Source organism: Rhinolophus ferrumequinum, chromosome X, assembly GCF_004115265.2.
Source record: "Rhinolophus ferrumequinum isolate MPI-CBG mRhiFer1 chromosome X, mRhiFer1_v1.p, whole genome shotgun sequence".
Classification (NCBI taxonomy): Eukaryota; Metazoa; Chordata; class Mammalia; order Chiroptera; family Rhinolophidae; genus Rhinolophus; species Rhinolophus ferrumequinum.
The window spans coordinates 47,972,479-47,988,518 of NC_046284.1; the positions used below are offsets into that span (position 1 = coordinate 47,972,479).

The window sequence follows — 16,040 nt, forward strand, 5'->3', positions numbered from 1 at the left end:
AATATGTAGTAATTCATCTGTATGACTTAAATGTCTTAAAGGTGCTAAATGAGAGAAGTGGAGTATACAATGTCTACGAGTATCAGCTGAGAAAACTGAAAAAAGAAAGATTAAAGAAATGAAAAGACAAGAAGTAGAGAAGGATAACTAAGGACAGAAAGGCATGAGAGGGCTTAAAGAAGAGAAGATAAAGATGCACATGATGGGTAGTGGCTGAAAGAGTTTTGAGATACATAATAGAAAAAGCCTCAACTGCCTTGAAGAGAATATTGGTAGAAATATGAATTTCGAAGGAGAATCTGTTGAGGGTTCAGAAAGAAAAGAAGAAAGCTGTGGACAAAGCTTCTGTTGTCTTAGAGAATACACATATTGTTACAAAAATAATATTGCTAGAAATATGAATGTAAAAAGTGCTTCTGGTGAGGTCTCAGACAGAAATGAAGAATGTGCTATTGGAAACTGGATGAAAGGTGATCCTTGGTATAAAGTAGCAGAAGACTTGGCTGAATTCTATTCTGTTGGATGGAAAGTGAAACTTATATGCAATGAACTTACATATTTAGCTGAACTTCTAAGCAATGTGTTGAAGGTACAACCTGGTTTCTCCTTGCTGCTTATAGTAAAATATGAGAGTTGAAAAAGAAATTATTAAGAAAAAAGGTACCAGATCTTCAATACTTGGAAAATTCTCAACCTATTCATATTGCAAAAAATGAGAAAGTTTGTTCTGGAGAGAACACCAAGGGTTTGGCTGGAGAACCATTTGCCCAAGAGATTAGGCCTGTGACTTGTGGATCCAATCAACCATCTCAGTAGGCATGCTACTAGCTTAGACTGAAAGGGACATAGGTGGGACAGAATGAAGAAAGGTTGTCAGATTTCTGGAATTCTACAGTCAGGAAATGAGGCAACAAAGATATCCAGTTGTGATCATGTGTTATCCTTCAAAAAAAGGGAAGAATGACCCAGTGGGTGTGGCCCTTTCCTCAGTTACAGAAGGCAGGGCCATCTCCTCAATTCCAGAGTACAGGGCCACCACTCAGTGCCACCTGGTGGGCCCAGAGGACATAGTATCATGCCAGAAAGGAAAATTCTGAAATCTTAAAATCAAATGGAATTGGCCCTGCTAGGTTTCAGATGTGCTTGTGACCCATGATCCCTTTTTTCCTTCCAATTTCTCCTTTTTGGAATGCCTGTCCCACCATTGCATTTCAGACAGATAACATGTCTACTTTCACGGGTTCAGTCATGAAAAAAAATTTGCCCCAGGATGGATCACCCTGCATCTTATTCATACATGATTTAGATGATATTTAGATGACATTTTGGACTCAGAGTTGATGTTGGTATGGGTTAAGAATTTGGGGGATGGTGTGATGGGGTGAATGTATTTTGCATGTAAGAAATGAACTTTTAGGGGACAGAGGGCAGACTGTTATGGGTTGAATTATGTCCCCACCAAATATCAATATGACTACCAATATGTAAGCAATTACATCTTCAGGGATCCTCATAATGTGATCTTATTTGTAAATAAGGTCACCGAAGATGTAATTGCTTAAGACAAGGTAAGACTGGAGGGGACCAGTTTTCCAGAGTGGGTCCCTAATCCAATATTACTGGCGTCTTTACAAAAAGGGGAAATTTGGACACAGATGTGCCAACAGGGAAAATGCCATGTGAAGATGAAGGCAGAGATTGGGGTAATGCTTCTATAAGCTAAGAAATGACAAAGATTGCCAATTAACCACCAAAAACCATGGGAGAGGCATAGAACAGATTCTATGAGGTGTGAGCAAACAATACTGTGAATGTTTGAATAAAATTTAAAAATTACAGTAAAAGACACATTGCCATTAATCTCCCTCAAAATACCACCCCCCTCACTTCGAACACACTTATCCCATTGTTCTTGCCACTTTCTGAAGCAGTTCTGGAAGTCCTCTTTTATGAGTGTCTTTAGTTGCGCTGTCGCGGCTGCCTCAACGTCCTGACTCAATTAAAAACATTTACTTTTCATAGTCATTTTGACTTTGGGGAAGAGCCAGAAATTGCACGGTGCCAGATCCGATGAATAAGGTGGATGAGGACACACTATAACGTTTTTATATGACAGAAATTGCATACCAGAAGCGATGTGTGACACAAAGCCATTACATTGTGATCACAAAATATGGTGAGTGCTGCTGCTGAGTGCCATCGAATGGAAAGGCAGGGATCTTCAATACCGGAAGCGGCACGTTGAACCTTAGTAACAGTGTGTGACAAGTTTCAACTTGTTTGGTGCAGTCAGTCGGGTGTGAGCTACGGTTGAGAGAAGGTGTGTTTTAACGTGTGCCATAAATCATCCTCCATCATGACAATGCTCCGTGTCACTCATGGCTTCTGGTATATGGCAATTTCTGTCAAATAAAAACATTACAGTGTGTCCTCATCCACCTTATTCACAAGATTTGACATTGTGTGACTTCTGGCTCTTCCTCAAAGTCAAAATGATTGAGGACATGGAGACAGCCACAACAGTGCAACTAAAGATGCTCACAACAGAGAACTTCCAGAATTGCTTCAGAAAGTAGCAAAAATGGTGGGGTAAGTACGGTCAAAGCGAAGGGGAGTATTTTGAGGGGGATTAATGGCAATGTGTCTTTTACTGTAATACATTTTTTAAATTTAAGCATTCACCATATTTTTTGATCACACCATGTACATTACAGCTCTCACTAGGAACTCATCCTGCAGATACCCTGATCTCAGTCTTCGGCAGCCCTAAAAAACTAAAATGGCTTCTAGTACAATTGCTCATTTTATAGGGTAGAAACAAGACAAAAACAAACAAACAAAAAAGGGCTATGCACAGAATAAATACAAATGACTTACAGTTTGGTATATTGCCCCTGCACAATCCTTTTTTTCTTGGTAGGGCTCAAACTTGTATATGTAGTTTGAGAACACTGAGAATTCACAGGGCCATTCTCTTGGTGCTGTTTACCATCTATTTCCTGACTTTGACTTTCTCTTTCAGCTGTCTGGAATGTTGAGGGTCGGTTACAATTCTAAAACCAAAAAATTAGAGAATACATTTTAAGCTTATTCATAAAAATTATTTTTCTCTTAAAAGTTCTACAATTTTAGTTTATCCATTTTTCATAATCTTAAGAGTTGTGACAAAATGTTGCAACCATAATTCTGCTTTTATAAAGATGATTTATACAATTCCATCGGCTGTTAAAATATTGTTAAAAGGAAGGTAAATCCCTCTTAGTATAGCTTAAAAGTTGGAGTAGATGCACATTTCCACATGGATAGTAATCCTAGAAATAATTTTTAAAAGATAAACTCATGGAAAAAATTAACTTATTTGTCTTGATTGTGCATAGATTTCAGAGGTAGCATCTTCTATTAGAGCATTTATTTTACAAGAGTCATTGCTAACTCTTATAGAACCTGGGTAAGACTGCCATGCCAGATACAGAGGTAAAAATTTCCTGTGGAAGTGTTCTACAATTTTGGTCTTGACAAAAGGTAGGAATAGAATATACAGGCATACCTCATTTCATTGTGCCTCTCTTTATTGTGCTTTGCAGATATTGCATATTTTTACAAATTGAATGTTTGTGGCAACCCGGTGTTGAGCAGCAAGTCTATCAGCACCATTATTCCAGTTGGCTCAGATGATGGTTAGCATTTTTTAGCAATAAAGTATTTTTTAATTAAGGTATGTGCATTGCTTTTTAGACATAATGCTATTGCACACTTAATAGTCTACAATATAGTGCAAACATAACTTTTATATGCACTGGGAAACCAAAAAATTCATGTGACTTGCTTTATTGCAATATTCACTTTATTGCAGTGGTCTGGAACCAAACCTGCAATACCTCCAAGGATAGCCTATAATCATATATACCACCTGGGAATTTAAATAATGACAATCACGATAGGTTCAAATTATGTAGAAAGCAAAAATAAGATACCGAGTTTTGAGGGCCTATCAGAAACTGGGACCTTCAGCCCAGCCTGCTCCAAAATAAATGACAGAAAAAGGAAACAGCCAAAAAACAATTTTTTTTTTCTTAGACTGGGAAGGGGGTATGGTCTCACAGTTGTGGTGCTTTTTTTGTTTTGTTTTGTTTTTTGGCATGCTTTCTTAATAAAAACAAACAAAAAAAAGAATGTTTTAAAAAAGAATACAACGAACAAGGTACCAATTGTAATTATGATCACAGTGCTTTCAGAGATACACTATTAACTCTGGCACCATACCCGAAGTGTTTCTGATGCTGAGGCACTTTCAGTTGCGCTGCTATGGGGGATATACTTTATAACGGTAATTATCCCCTGAATTGCAATGCGCTTTTGTTCCCTATACTGCAAGTCTTCAATCTCCTTCCTCACTTCACTTATAGCTGTCAAGAGCGACTCAACTGCAAAAGAGTAATTCCAAGAAAATTGTAAGTTTTAAAGAACTGAAATGATAAAAATAAGAATTAGATTTGCAATGTAATTTCACAATATGAAATTATAAACTTGCTACATAACGTAAATTTGCAAGACTTTATGTTTATACTTGGTATACCCCTATGTAATTTCTGTAAAAGAGGCAAAACATATTTATCAGTTAAATTATGATGCAGTCTTCTAGCCTGGAATTTTAATTTGAAATTTTGCATACTGAATGTAATTCATATATCATACTTCAGACTATAAAGTGCTGCCGAGCCACTGAATTGAAACACACATTTTAATATTTTTAAACATATACTATATATCGATGGCATTATCAAGTACAAGAGGATGCTAATATTTAGATGATGATAGGTCAGTATTTCCAAACTTCTCTTTTTCCCCCCAAAACCATGCAATTATCCCATGGCTTTTTAAAAAGAATATACCTATGTTAAAGTTCTCAACTGTCATATCTTAATTGTACTAAAATAAATTAATTTTAGGCCTCTCATCAGTACTTACTCTGTATCTCATTTATTTTGGTGTCATTTTTATTTAAAGGTAGCACTTGATTTTGTTATATCCAATATATATCACTCTACAGAGCAGCATAATACAGTTTTCAATATCTTGATATCAGATTTCCAGTGTCCCCACTGATATCTTTAATCTCTCTATGTGATGTCATAGGAGTTGAAATCTACTAAGGTCAGACTGGATCTCAATGATATTAAATCAAGATATTATTTCTAGTTAGTCATTATCTATGTTCTTTCTCTTCCTCTAATGTAATAAGATAAAAATATTAAACTTTAGGAGGCATAACATGTATTTTACGTCCTCATAAAGACACAATTATTATCAGTGAGTGTTGTACACTTTGACTCACTCCCCTAAAATAAAAGAATAAAGATGACTAACTGATATAGCATATACCATACATATAGCATACAAACATATCACAAAAAATTGGCAATTACATTAGTACCTTTAACAGAACTTCTATACTTCGAAAATGTCTCCGGCACTGGTGGATAGGGGTAATATCCCCCAATAACAGAATTTTTCATTTCCCCAGAATCGGTCTTTGTTTTAATCCAGTGAATAAAATTTTTTACCTTGATATCAATGGCACACAGTTGGCTTCTATGACCTCTTTGTAAGAAGGTTAAAGTGCAAAAAAAACACACAAAAAAAACCAAACCAAAACAAACAAACAAACAAAAAAAAAGAAAAAAACAACAGCTCACTGTAATAAACTGCATGGACATTTGTATAAAAACAGTTTAATATTAAAACAGTTTCTTACGTCACCAAGAAAAGAAGTCAAATTCACTTATTCTCTATGTAGCAAATAATTATACTTAATATGCATACAAAAATTACCAAAGAGAGTAAACAAATCTTAAGTCAAGAACAAAATCAGACATATTAGAGTTTAAGTGGACTAAACAGTAGCTGTCTACAAGATACTTAAAAGCCTTAAGAAAAAGAAAACTAATAATCTGGAATTTTTCTAACTATCCAAATGGTTGGCATTTTCTTAAAAAATTGATTTTTAAATCATGTATTATCTTGAAGGTATGACATCATGTATGAACTAAACTGCCTGAGTATAGCTCAACATTTAAATTCATGTTCTTAAAACATACTTAAAAGTGATATTTACATCTCGTTATTAATATATATTTACATCTGATATTATTAGTTTTTATAAAATGAGGTATTGACAAATCTAGATGTGTGTTATACACTTCCTAGGACTCTTCTTTTGACAAATTTCCTAATTACCTATATGGTAGCATTCTAGGAAACACACCATCCCACACCATTCCCTCACTCATCTGGAAACTTGTATCTTTATTGTTTTCACATCCATTATCAAAGGCAATAGAGGAAAACAATGTACTTAGAGACAAGTAGTGAGACTCTTCTTACTATATAAATAAAATGTGAGATTCCAGGGCTAAAATTTGATGCACATTTTTGTTTTATTTAGTATTTTAAAATATTATTAATTGAATGCATATTGTGATATAGGCCCTTACAGTTTTCAATCAAGCAATTTATAATTATCTACTTTACATCAAGCAGGAAATAAAGTTAGCTAAAGGACGTAAACATAATTCTCCCGTAAGTCACAAAATTATTGCTTCAATCGTAAATAATCTAGAAGCAATATATTTCATAGGCTACATATTCTTTGTTAAAACATTCTTATAGTGATAAAGGAGGTCAAATAAAGCTATCTTGTGGTTGAAAGTTGTAATGTGAAAGTTAATTTAATGAAGAGAAAATATATTACATTTTCAATAAAGTATATACAAAGAAACTGCTCACCAGTAATAAAAACGTGACTCTCATTTGTAGTGGTGAGGTAAAGCAGTTTAGGTACTTGAGTATCATTTCTGACAACTTTCAATTGTGTACACATGAAATATGTCACTGTAGAAAATGAAAACACTTATGAAATTACTTCTGCATTTCAAAGAAGACATACCAAGATCAGGATGTAACACAGTGCTCCTCAAAATTTAATAAACATAGGAATCACCTAGGACAATTGTTAAAATGCAAAATAAGATTCAGTAGTTTTAGGGTGGGGCTTGAGATACTCCATTTCTGATAAGCTCCTAGGTGATATCGTGTTTCCCTGAAAATAAGACCTGGCTGGACAATCAGATCTAATGTGTCTTTTGGAGCAAAAATTAATATAAGACCCGGTATTTTATATTATATCATATTATATTATATTATATTATATTATATATTATATTATATTGACTCGGTCTTATAGTAAAATAAGACCGGGTCTTATATTAATTTTTGCTCCAAAAGACGCATTAGAGCTGATTGTCCAGCTAGGTCTTATTTTCAGGGAAACACGGTACTAGTGCTGCAAGTCCCTCGATCACACTTGGAACAAGGATCTGACACTTTTCCTTTAGATAAAGGATCTAACACTTTTAGAAAGTACAACAGCTGCACCTAACTGAAGTCACTGCTTGTTGCACAGTTGAAGAGTGCAAGAGTCTTTCTAATGGGGCACACAGCTGAATGTGAACAGTTATTTCTGCAGAGAAAGAAGCTTAGTTTCTCCATGATGATTTCACTCATTAACCCAATCTAACACTGATCCCTGAATTACTCTGACTCCTTCCACCAGATAGGGCTATACAGTATTAATTTGAATTTGCTTATGCAAGTGTTTTACATGTGTTGATTTTAGATTTTAAGCCTCAATGACAGGACTTATACCATCTATTCTTCTCTGTTCACTTTGCTAACTAACTTGATAAACTAAAAAAAAATCCCTGAAAATAGGGTTATAATGTCTTCAGACTTCAACACCTTTCAAGAGCTATCATTTTAAATTATATACCGTGTTTCCCTGAAAATAAGACCTAGCCGGATAATGAGCTCTAATGCGTCTTTTGGAGCAAAAATTAATATAAGACCCGGTCTTATTTTATTATAAGATTGGGTCTTAATATAATATAATATAATACGGTATAATATAATAAATGTAATATAATATAATATAATATAATATAATATAATATAATATAATATAATATAATATAATATAATACCGGGTCTATATAATACAATATAATACCGGGTCTTATATTAATTTTTGCTCCAAAAGACGCATTAGAGTTGATTGTCTGGCTAGATCTCATTTTCGGGGAAACAGGGTATTAGGTTATTTGGGAAAATTCATTAGTCCAACAATTCTTAAAAATTTTAACTCATTACATGCCCAAAACAGTTATGGTCTTACAAACTAGGAAATGAAGAAATAAATGTAAATACTTGTAATCGCACAATAACAGTAGGTTCTCATTTAAGAATAAATATTTCCCTAGAGCATGATAATAACTGTAAATTCATTTCTGACCTCTCATATTTACTAGATCTTTATTTTGTAGCAATGAAAATAAAGGAAATCTGTTCAAACGACTAAAAATAATTCTCTTAATTTATATCGCCTTTCCTTTATTTCAAAAACTTTAAAAATAATGTGAGTACTCATGGTTAAATATGTCAATATAGGAATATTAACAAAATCTCTAATTTTAATTTCATGACTCTTAAAAATCAGATATTTCAGATCTAACACTCTAGCTGTTTGACACCTAGGGAATTACTTAATCCTTCTGGACCTTTGTTTCCTCACCTGTAAAACCTATAAAAACATCAACTCTTTAAAAGGTAACTGGGAGTACAAAGTGAGATAACATGTATGAGCATCTGGTACATAGTAAACACTCAATATTAGTTTCCCTTAGTCCTTCAGTTACCTTAAAAGTAAAAAAGATGCCCTACTACCAAAAGATTCTGGTATTATTCCAGAAGACCCCTGGTCGCGTTCCCCTTCATAGGCCTGAAGTCCCCTTAAGTACTCACCAGTCATTTAATGTTTTTTTTTCCTTTACTCTTGGTCAAAAGATGAAAATAAATTGTGATCACTGTCAACTATTATATTAAAGAAAATCTCACCAAAGTCCACACAAACCTTTCTTAGAAATTTACATTTCACATTATCACAAGAAATAGAACACACGTGTATGGCAACTTTTCTGTGAAAAATAATTATCCAAAAATTGTGTCAGTTTGGTGCTTAAAGTGGCTACAAAGAGAGAGGGAAATGACCATAAAACCCATCTAAAGTAAAGTAATGGAATTATTACCTTATCAGAGGTCATCTATACCAATTATTTATGCCCTTAGAGAAGTTATATGAGAGGTTATAGCTCCATTCACCTTGGAAGACCAGGCCTTGGTTTTGGCTAAAACTCTCTTTCTGCCCTCTCCCCCAATAGCTGGGGCAAGGTTTGGTTCTATTCAGATACATTTAAAAAATTAATCTCACAAGTAGAGGGGTGGAATCTAATGAGGTAATATCTGAATGTTGCATAATACTGTTTTGCAATAGAGAAGAAAGGGGTAGCAAAACAGCCTTGTATATGGTCTCTAGGTCTCCTGACGTTCTACAATTTCTACCATGTTGCTGATGTTTAAAAAATTGCAAATAGTCAAGAATTGGGAGTTTCCCCAATGTTGACAAACATTTAACAATTGGTATTTTATTCACATAATCATTTGTAAAATAGTAAAATAGCACACCATATCTAAAATAGCTTTATGCTACAAAGTCAAAGAAGAAAAATTTACATATTAAAAAGTTAAAAAGTATCACATATACTTTTTTTTTCTTATAATAGATCTGAAGACTAACTTGTTATATAAAATGTATAACAAGGCATACTTAAAATGTTTTCAGATAAATAAAATTAGTGGGAAAAAATACTGATATATCTGAATGAATGCAAGGGGAAAAAGTCAACACCAAAGTAAGTAAAATATTGACCAGCTGGTATAACACCACCACCCTAATATTAATTTAATATTCAAATGGAATCATACTTGTCATTGTCAGTACTTAATTACAAAGCCTGCTAATCCTCTACCAATTAATTCTACATGAGTAAAATCTTCATTTTCTTTAATGAGAGTCTACTTAGTCAATTTCCAAGTGGATACAAAGGGTATTGACTACCTATGTTTTAGTTTCACTGACTCTTAAGCTTTTATGTCTGAAATATTAATAATGAGAATTGATAAAAGAACCTGTTTTCTGAAAAACTAGTTTCAATCCCAAATTAATTCTAAATAGAAAACCAGAAGGTGGTTAACATTTGTAGTACCAAATATAATATTAATATAGAAAAACTTAAATATGCTATCAGACTGCTCAAATTTGCTACCTCAATATCATGACGCTCCATAATTAAGTTTACCAATTTTTAAGTTAATGCCCACACTTCCAAAAATAAAGATAAAAATATTGGAACTAAGTACTTGGGCAAATATTTTCAAAGATTTCTGGCTGAGATGTAGAAAATAGTTCTACTACAAATGGTTGTTCTGAAGTCCCGTCAGCAATGTGAATCCAGCGATGTGACCAAAAATCTTCACAGTTTTCTACAAGGATACAATATTAGAATAAATGAAGATAATTGAATATGCATGTATGAATACAAAACTATTCACTGTAATACATTTTATGACTTTCAATTTCAAAAGCTTACCTTTTGACCCCCTTTACCCTTTTCTACTACCCCCTTCTCTCTTACCATCTGGTAACCACTAAACTGTTGTCTGTGTCTATGAGTCTTTGTTTCTTTGTCTTATCCCTTTGTTGCTTTCAGTTTTATATCCCACGTATGAGAGAAGTCATATGGTTCTCGACTTTTTCTGTCTGACTTTTTTCACTTAGCATAATAATCTCAAGATCCATCCAAATACATGGTGATGGAAGGAGAACTGACTCTGGGTGGTGAGCACACAATGTGAAATATAGATGATGTTTTATAGAATTGTACACTTGAAACCTATGTAATTTTACTAACTACTGTCACCCCAATAAATTTAATTAAAATTAAAAAGCTTACCTTTCTTTTTTGACCGCTGCACCCTTCCTACAAAAACTAAAATGCCAATAATATCACAGATTTGCTTTTCTGGCATATCATCTAGTTCTGATCTAATAAAAGAAACACAATTGTTAAATAGATATTGTAGCTTTAACAGTGAAAACGTATTTTATAATTATCATTGTGAAAATGTACATTTATATAATTATTACAGCAAAATTTTGGGTAGATTTTGAGCAGATATAATAACATTGAGAATTATTTAAGATATTTTACAAAAAGCAATTTTACCTTGTGATAAAGCGGTGATTTAATTTTGGCAATCTCCATTCTGGTTTCACCTGCCTTTCTGGAATTATAATGATATTAGTAGGAGGATCTCGAAGGTTCAGGCACACTTCTGAAAAAACAAAAATATATTACTTTAATATTGTATTTAATATATATATATATAAAATAATGTACACGTGTATAAATTATGCAGGAAAATAACAGAATGAACACTTTTGAGCACAACACTAAACCTAAGAACTAGACCATTATCAATAGCTTTCTTCTACCTATTGCTACATTGTCACATCCATTTATCTCCCACCAAAGGTTAACCATACCTTAAATTTTGTGTTTTATCATCTGCTTAATTAAAAAAAAAATCACTTACGTGTTTTTCCCCAAACAAAATACTGTTTGGCTTTTTTTATTTTTGAACTTTAATGGATAGAGTCATATCATATACAGTATTGCAGGACTACATTTTTCACTCAGCATTGTTCCTGAGATTCATCCATGCAGCTGTATGTAGTAGTTTTTTTCCTCATTTCCACTGCTGAATAATGTTCCAGGATGTTGACACACTTCAATTTTATTTACCCATTATCATGTCGATAGAATCTGGATTATTTCCTGTTTTTGCTATTACAAGTAGGGTTACTATGAACTTTTTGTACATGTCTTCCTGTGTACACAGACAAGAGTTTTCTAAGGTATTATACCCAGGAGGGAATCCCTGGATTGTATAATATACAAATGTCCCACTCCACAGGATAATTCGAAACTATTTTAAACTAAAGGACCTACTTATAGTTCCATCAACAATGTGTAAGAATTCCCATTGATCCACAATCTCTCCAAATTTTGGTATTGTCAAATTTCTTATTTGTCAATCTAGTGACACAAAAATCACAATTTGTTGTGATCTTATTTTACAGTTCCCTTATTACTAATTATGTTGAACATTTCATATTCTTATGGTTCATTCATATATCCTCTTCTGTTAAATACTTGTTTGTGTCTTTTGCCCATTTTTTCTATTGGATTATTTGTATTTTTCTTATTTATTTATAGGACTTCTTTCTATATGTTTGATACTAATCCTTTGTTGATTATATCACTGCAAATATTTTCACCCAGTTTGTGAACTGTTTTTTCATTCTTTTTATGGTTTCTTTTGATGAACGAAAGTTCTTAATTTTAATGTAGTTAGCTTTAAAATCTTTTTTTATTGGTTACTATTCCCTGTGCCTTATCCAAGAAGCTCTTCCTGATCCCAAGGTCAAAAAGACTTTTCTATTAAGTTCTTTTAAAAGTTTTACCTTCCACATAAAAGTATTTGATATACCTGGGATTTACTTTTTTATATGATATGATAGGGATATAATATCATTTTTACTCATATATATATAATCAAGTTTCCCAATACTATTTATTGAATGGTTGTTTTCCTCCTTCCTTGACGATCTGTACAGCACATCTGTCACATATCAAAAGTTTATATGTCTAGGGCTACTCTTCGACTTTGTACTGTGACTTGCAGGACAGTTTGTCTATACCTATACCAATACTGCATGGTCATAAATACTTTATAATAATTCTTGAAATTTTAGGATTATAATAATCCTGTAATAAATAGGATTATAATAATTATAGTAATTCTTGATATTTGTAGGACAAATCTTCACTCATTCTTCAGCCCCCTATCATTTTCTTCAGAAGTGTATTGACTATTCTTAATAATTAAGTGCTTCCACATAAATTTTAGAGTCAATTTGTCAGTTCCAGAATAAAAACATCTGACAGAATAGCACTGAATCTATAGATCAATTTGGGGGGAACGGACACACTTATGAAATTGAGACTGACCTCCTACATAGGAACATGAGATATTTCTCCATTTATTTAGGGATTCTTTAAGGTCTTTCAACAAAGTATTATAATCTTCTCCAAACAGGTTTTATCTATCTTCTGTTAAATTTACTTTTAGATACCTTATAGTTATTGTTGACAAAGGAAATTATGTTTTCATAATTATAATTTCTAACTCTTCATTATCAGAGTGTACAAAATCAATTGTACACTCCAATAACAAAGAGTTAGAAATTATTGACCTTATAGCCAGCTTTGCTAATATGTTATTATTTTTAATACTTTGTGTTATTTTGGATTTTCTTTGTAGAAAAATCTAATTTGTGGAAGAGGAGGGAAAAAGGGGTCAAATATATGGTGATGGAAGGAGAACTGACTCTGGGTGGTGGACACACAATGTAATATATAGGTGATGTATTATAGAAATGTACACTTGAAACCTATATAATTTTACTAACCAATGTCACACCAATAAATTAAATAAATAAATAAATGAATGAAAGCAAAGAAAAAAGAAAAATCTAATTTGTGAATAATGACAGTTTTGTGTTTTCCTTTAAAATCCTATGTCCTTAATGCATTTTGTCTGCTCACACTGGCTAGGACAGCCAGTAAAACATTAAATGGAAATAGTAATAGGAGGTATCCATGTTCCTCTTTTTAGAAAGAAATATATCTAAATTTTCCCCATTAAAAGTTGTGTTTGTTGTTTTGTTTTGATTTTGTAAACATCCTTTATCAGGTTAAGGAAGGCTCCTTCTCTTCTCTATTTTCTTTTTTAAATTTATAAATGGGTGTAAAATTTTAACAAATGCCTTTTGTGATTCTATTAGGATGACCATTATCTTCTAATCTGCTAATGTGGTGAGTGACACTTACAGATTTTCATATGTAAAAACAGCTTTGCGTTGCTGGAGAACAATGCAACTTAGTCACAGTGTGTGATAATTTTTTACATATAAATGAATTCAGTTTGCTAATACTTTATTCAGAATATGTATGTATATGTTCATGGCTGAAAACTAGCCTTTAAGTTTCCTCTTTCATACTATTCTTGTTTTGTTTTTCAAGGTTATATTGGTATCAAAGAATGTGTTACAGAGTATGCCCTCTTACTCCATTCTCTGGAATACTTTTGGAATGATGTACCGTGTTTCCCTGAAAATAAGACCTAGCCGGACAATCAGCTCTAATGCGTCCTTTGGAGCAAAAATTAATATAAGACCCGGTCTTATATAATATAATTAATATAATATAATATATAATACCAGGTATAATATAATATAATATAATATATAATATAATACCAGGTATAATATAATACCGGGTCTTACATTAATTTTTGTTCCAAAAGACACATTAGAGCTGATTGTCTGGCTAGATCTTATTTTCGGGGAAACATGGTACTCCTTGAACATTTGATAGAACTTGCCTGTAAAATCATGTGTGCTTGGTATTTTCTTTGTAGGAAGATTTTAAACCTCTGATGTAATTTCTTTAATAGTTATGGAACTATCTGGGATTTCTATTTCCTTTTATTTCAGTAAGTAATATTTTTCTAAGGATTTTCTGTGTAGCAAACAAAAATTAAAAAAGGATGAAGAAACTTGACTTCTTATCCTATTACCAGCCATGTAACTAGAATTCTAAATTTACTTCACCTCTATGAGTTTGTCTTTTCATATATGAGTGAGGAAAATTTGTATTATGTGATATTGCCTTGAACCTAGAAAATAGTTTGCATTTTACAAAGTGCTTTCATAATCATAGCTACTCCATTATATTCAAGAACCCTTACAGTTCTAAATGCTAGGATTTTGAATGAAATAAATAGCCCCTTTCCCATCAAACCAAAAACACTTGATGCAACTATGTCAATATGTATTATGCAATACAGTCTGAAAAATCTCAAGATTTAAAAAGGTTTATTATTTGGGTATGCCAGCTGAATACTACTTCGTAAAAGGTAGAACAGAATGATATACAAAGTGGCAATATACAAATTCATATATTACCAGCTAATAATATCCTTTCTTTTAAAATATAATTTTCATTTTTATAGGCTTCCATGTGTTAGGTCTTTTAAAAATACATTTTAGTTTCTATAACTTGGGACTACACATAAATATGAAAAAATAAACCAAGATGAATTACCCTATTAGTTTGTCTTACAACATCAACACCTGGAAGGCACTGATGGTATCGCGAATCCCTATTCTCTTACCGACCAACTCCAGTCCCCGATACATACTCTTCCTCATTTATGCTGCTCGTAACATTTAAACTGCCCTGTTATTATTATTCTTAACCCCGAATTACACTTTCTCCTATCCAACCCACTCTCCTGCTTTCCTGATCATTCATTGTTTCCTCAACTAAATTTCTATTCATTTCCTCTCCTCTTTTGTTCACCACATTTTCTTATTATTTACTGTCATCAGTCTTTCATTTTACTGTAGTTTGTTCACCTTACGTATCTGTTACCCCATTAGACTATTTTTTAAGTTTAGAACTCTATATATATTACTTATCTTTTTATCTCCTCTGCCTAGCATGATTTATAGAGCTGTTTTATTTTTCTCTTCAAAAGATCACTATCACTTTGAAGTAGGTAATTTTTAAAGATCATAAAGCAGTTGTTGTCAACCCTAGCTGTACATTAGTCACTTGAGGAATTTTGAAGACATACCAATGTTTTAGTCCCCTCCTCAGAGTAATTAAATCAGATTCTCAGAGGGTGGGGTGCCCGTCCTTTCTGAAAGCTCTCTAAGTGATACAAACGTACAGACAGGATTGAGATCTACTTATACACATAGACTCAGCAAGCTACAGCCTGCAGATGGCTGCTTGTTTTTTTTCAAATAAAGTTTTACTGTAACACAACCATGTCCTTTCATTTTTATATCATTTCTGGCTGCTTTCACTCTAGAAAGGCAGGACTGAGTAGTTGTGAAAGAGACCATATTGCCTGCACAGGCTATAATATTTACTCTCTGGCTCTTTACAGAAATA

The 16,040-nt window shown here is 32.8% G+C and overlaps 1 protein-coding gene across 1 annotated transcript in view; it reads right to left on the bottom strand.

Annotated features, from left to right (window-relative positions):
* The window catches only part of RADX (RPA1 related single stranded DNA binding protein, X-linked), a 60,336-nt gene that overhangs the window by 31,661 nt on the left and 12,635 nt on the right, over positions 1–16,040 (bottom strand). The window contains exons 4-10 of the mRNA XM_033115262.1: positions 11,178–11,286; positions 10,905–10,996; positions 10,312–10,434; positions 6,787–6,891; positions 5,435–5,599; positions 4,264–4,424; positions 2,878–3,053 (exon numbers count right to left, since the gene is read on the bottom strand). Of these exons, the coding sequence (XP_032971153.1) occupies positions 2,878–3,053; positions 4,264–4,424; positions 5,435–5,599; positions 6,787–6,891; positions 10,312–10,434; positions 10,905–10,996; positions 11,178–11,286 (931 nt within the window). The remainder of the gene's footprint in view (positions 1–2,877; positions 3,054–4,263; positions 4,425–5,434; positions 5,600–6,786; positions 6,892–10,311; positions 10,435–10,904; positions 10,997–11,177; positions 11,287–16,040) is intronic.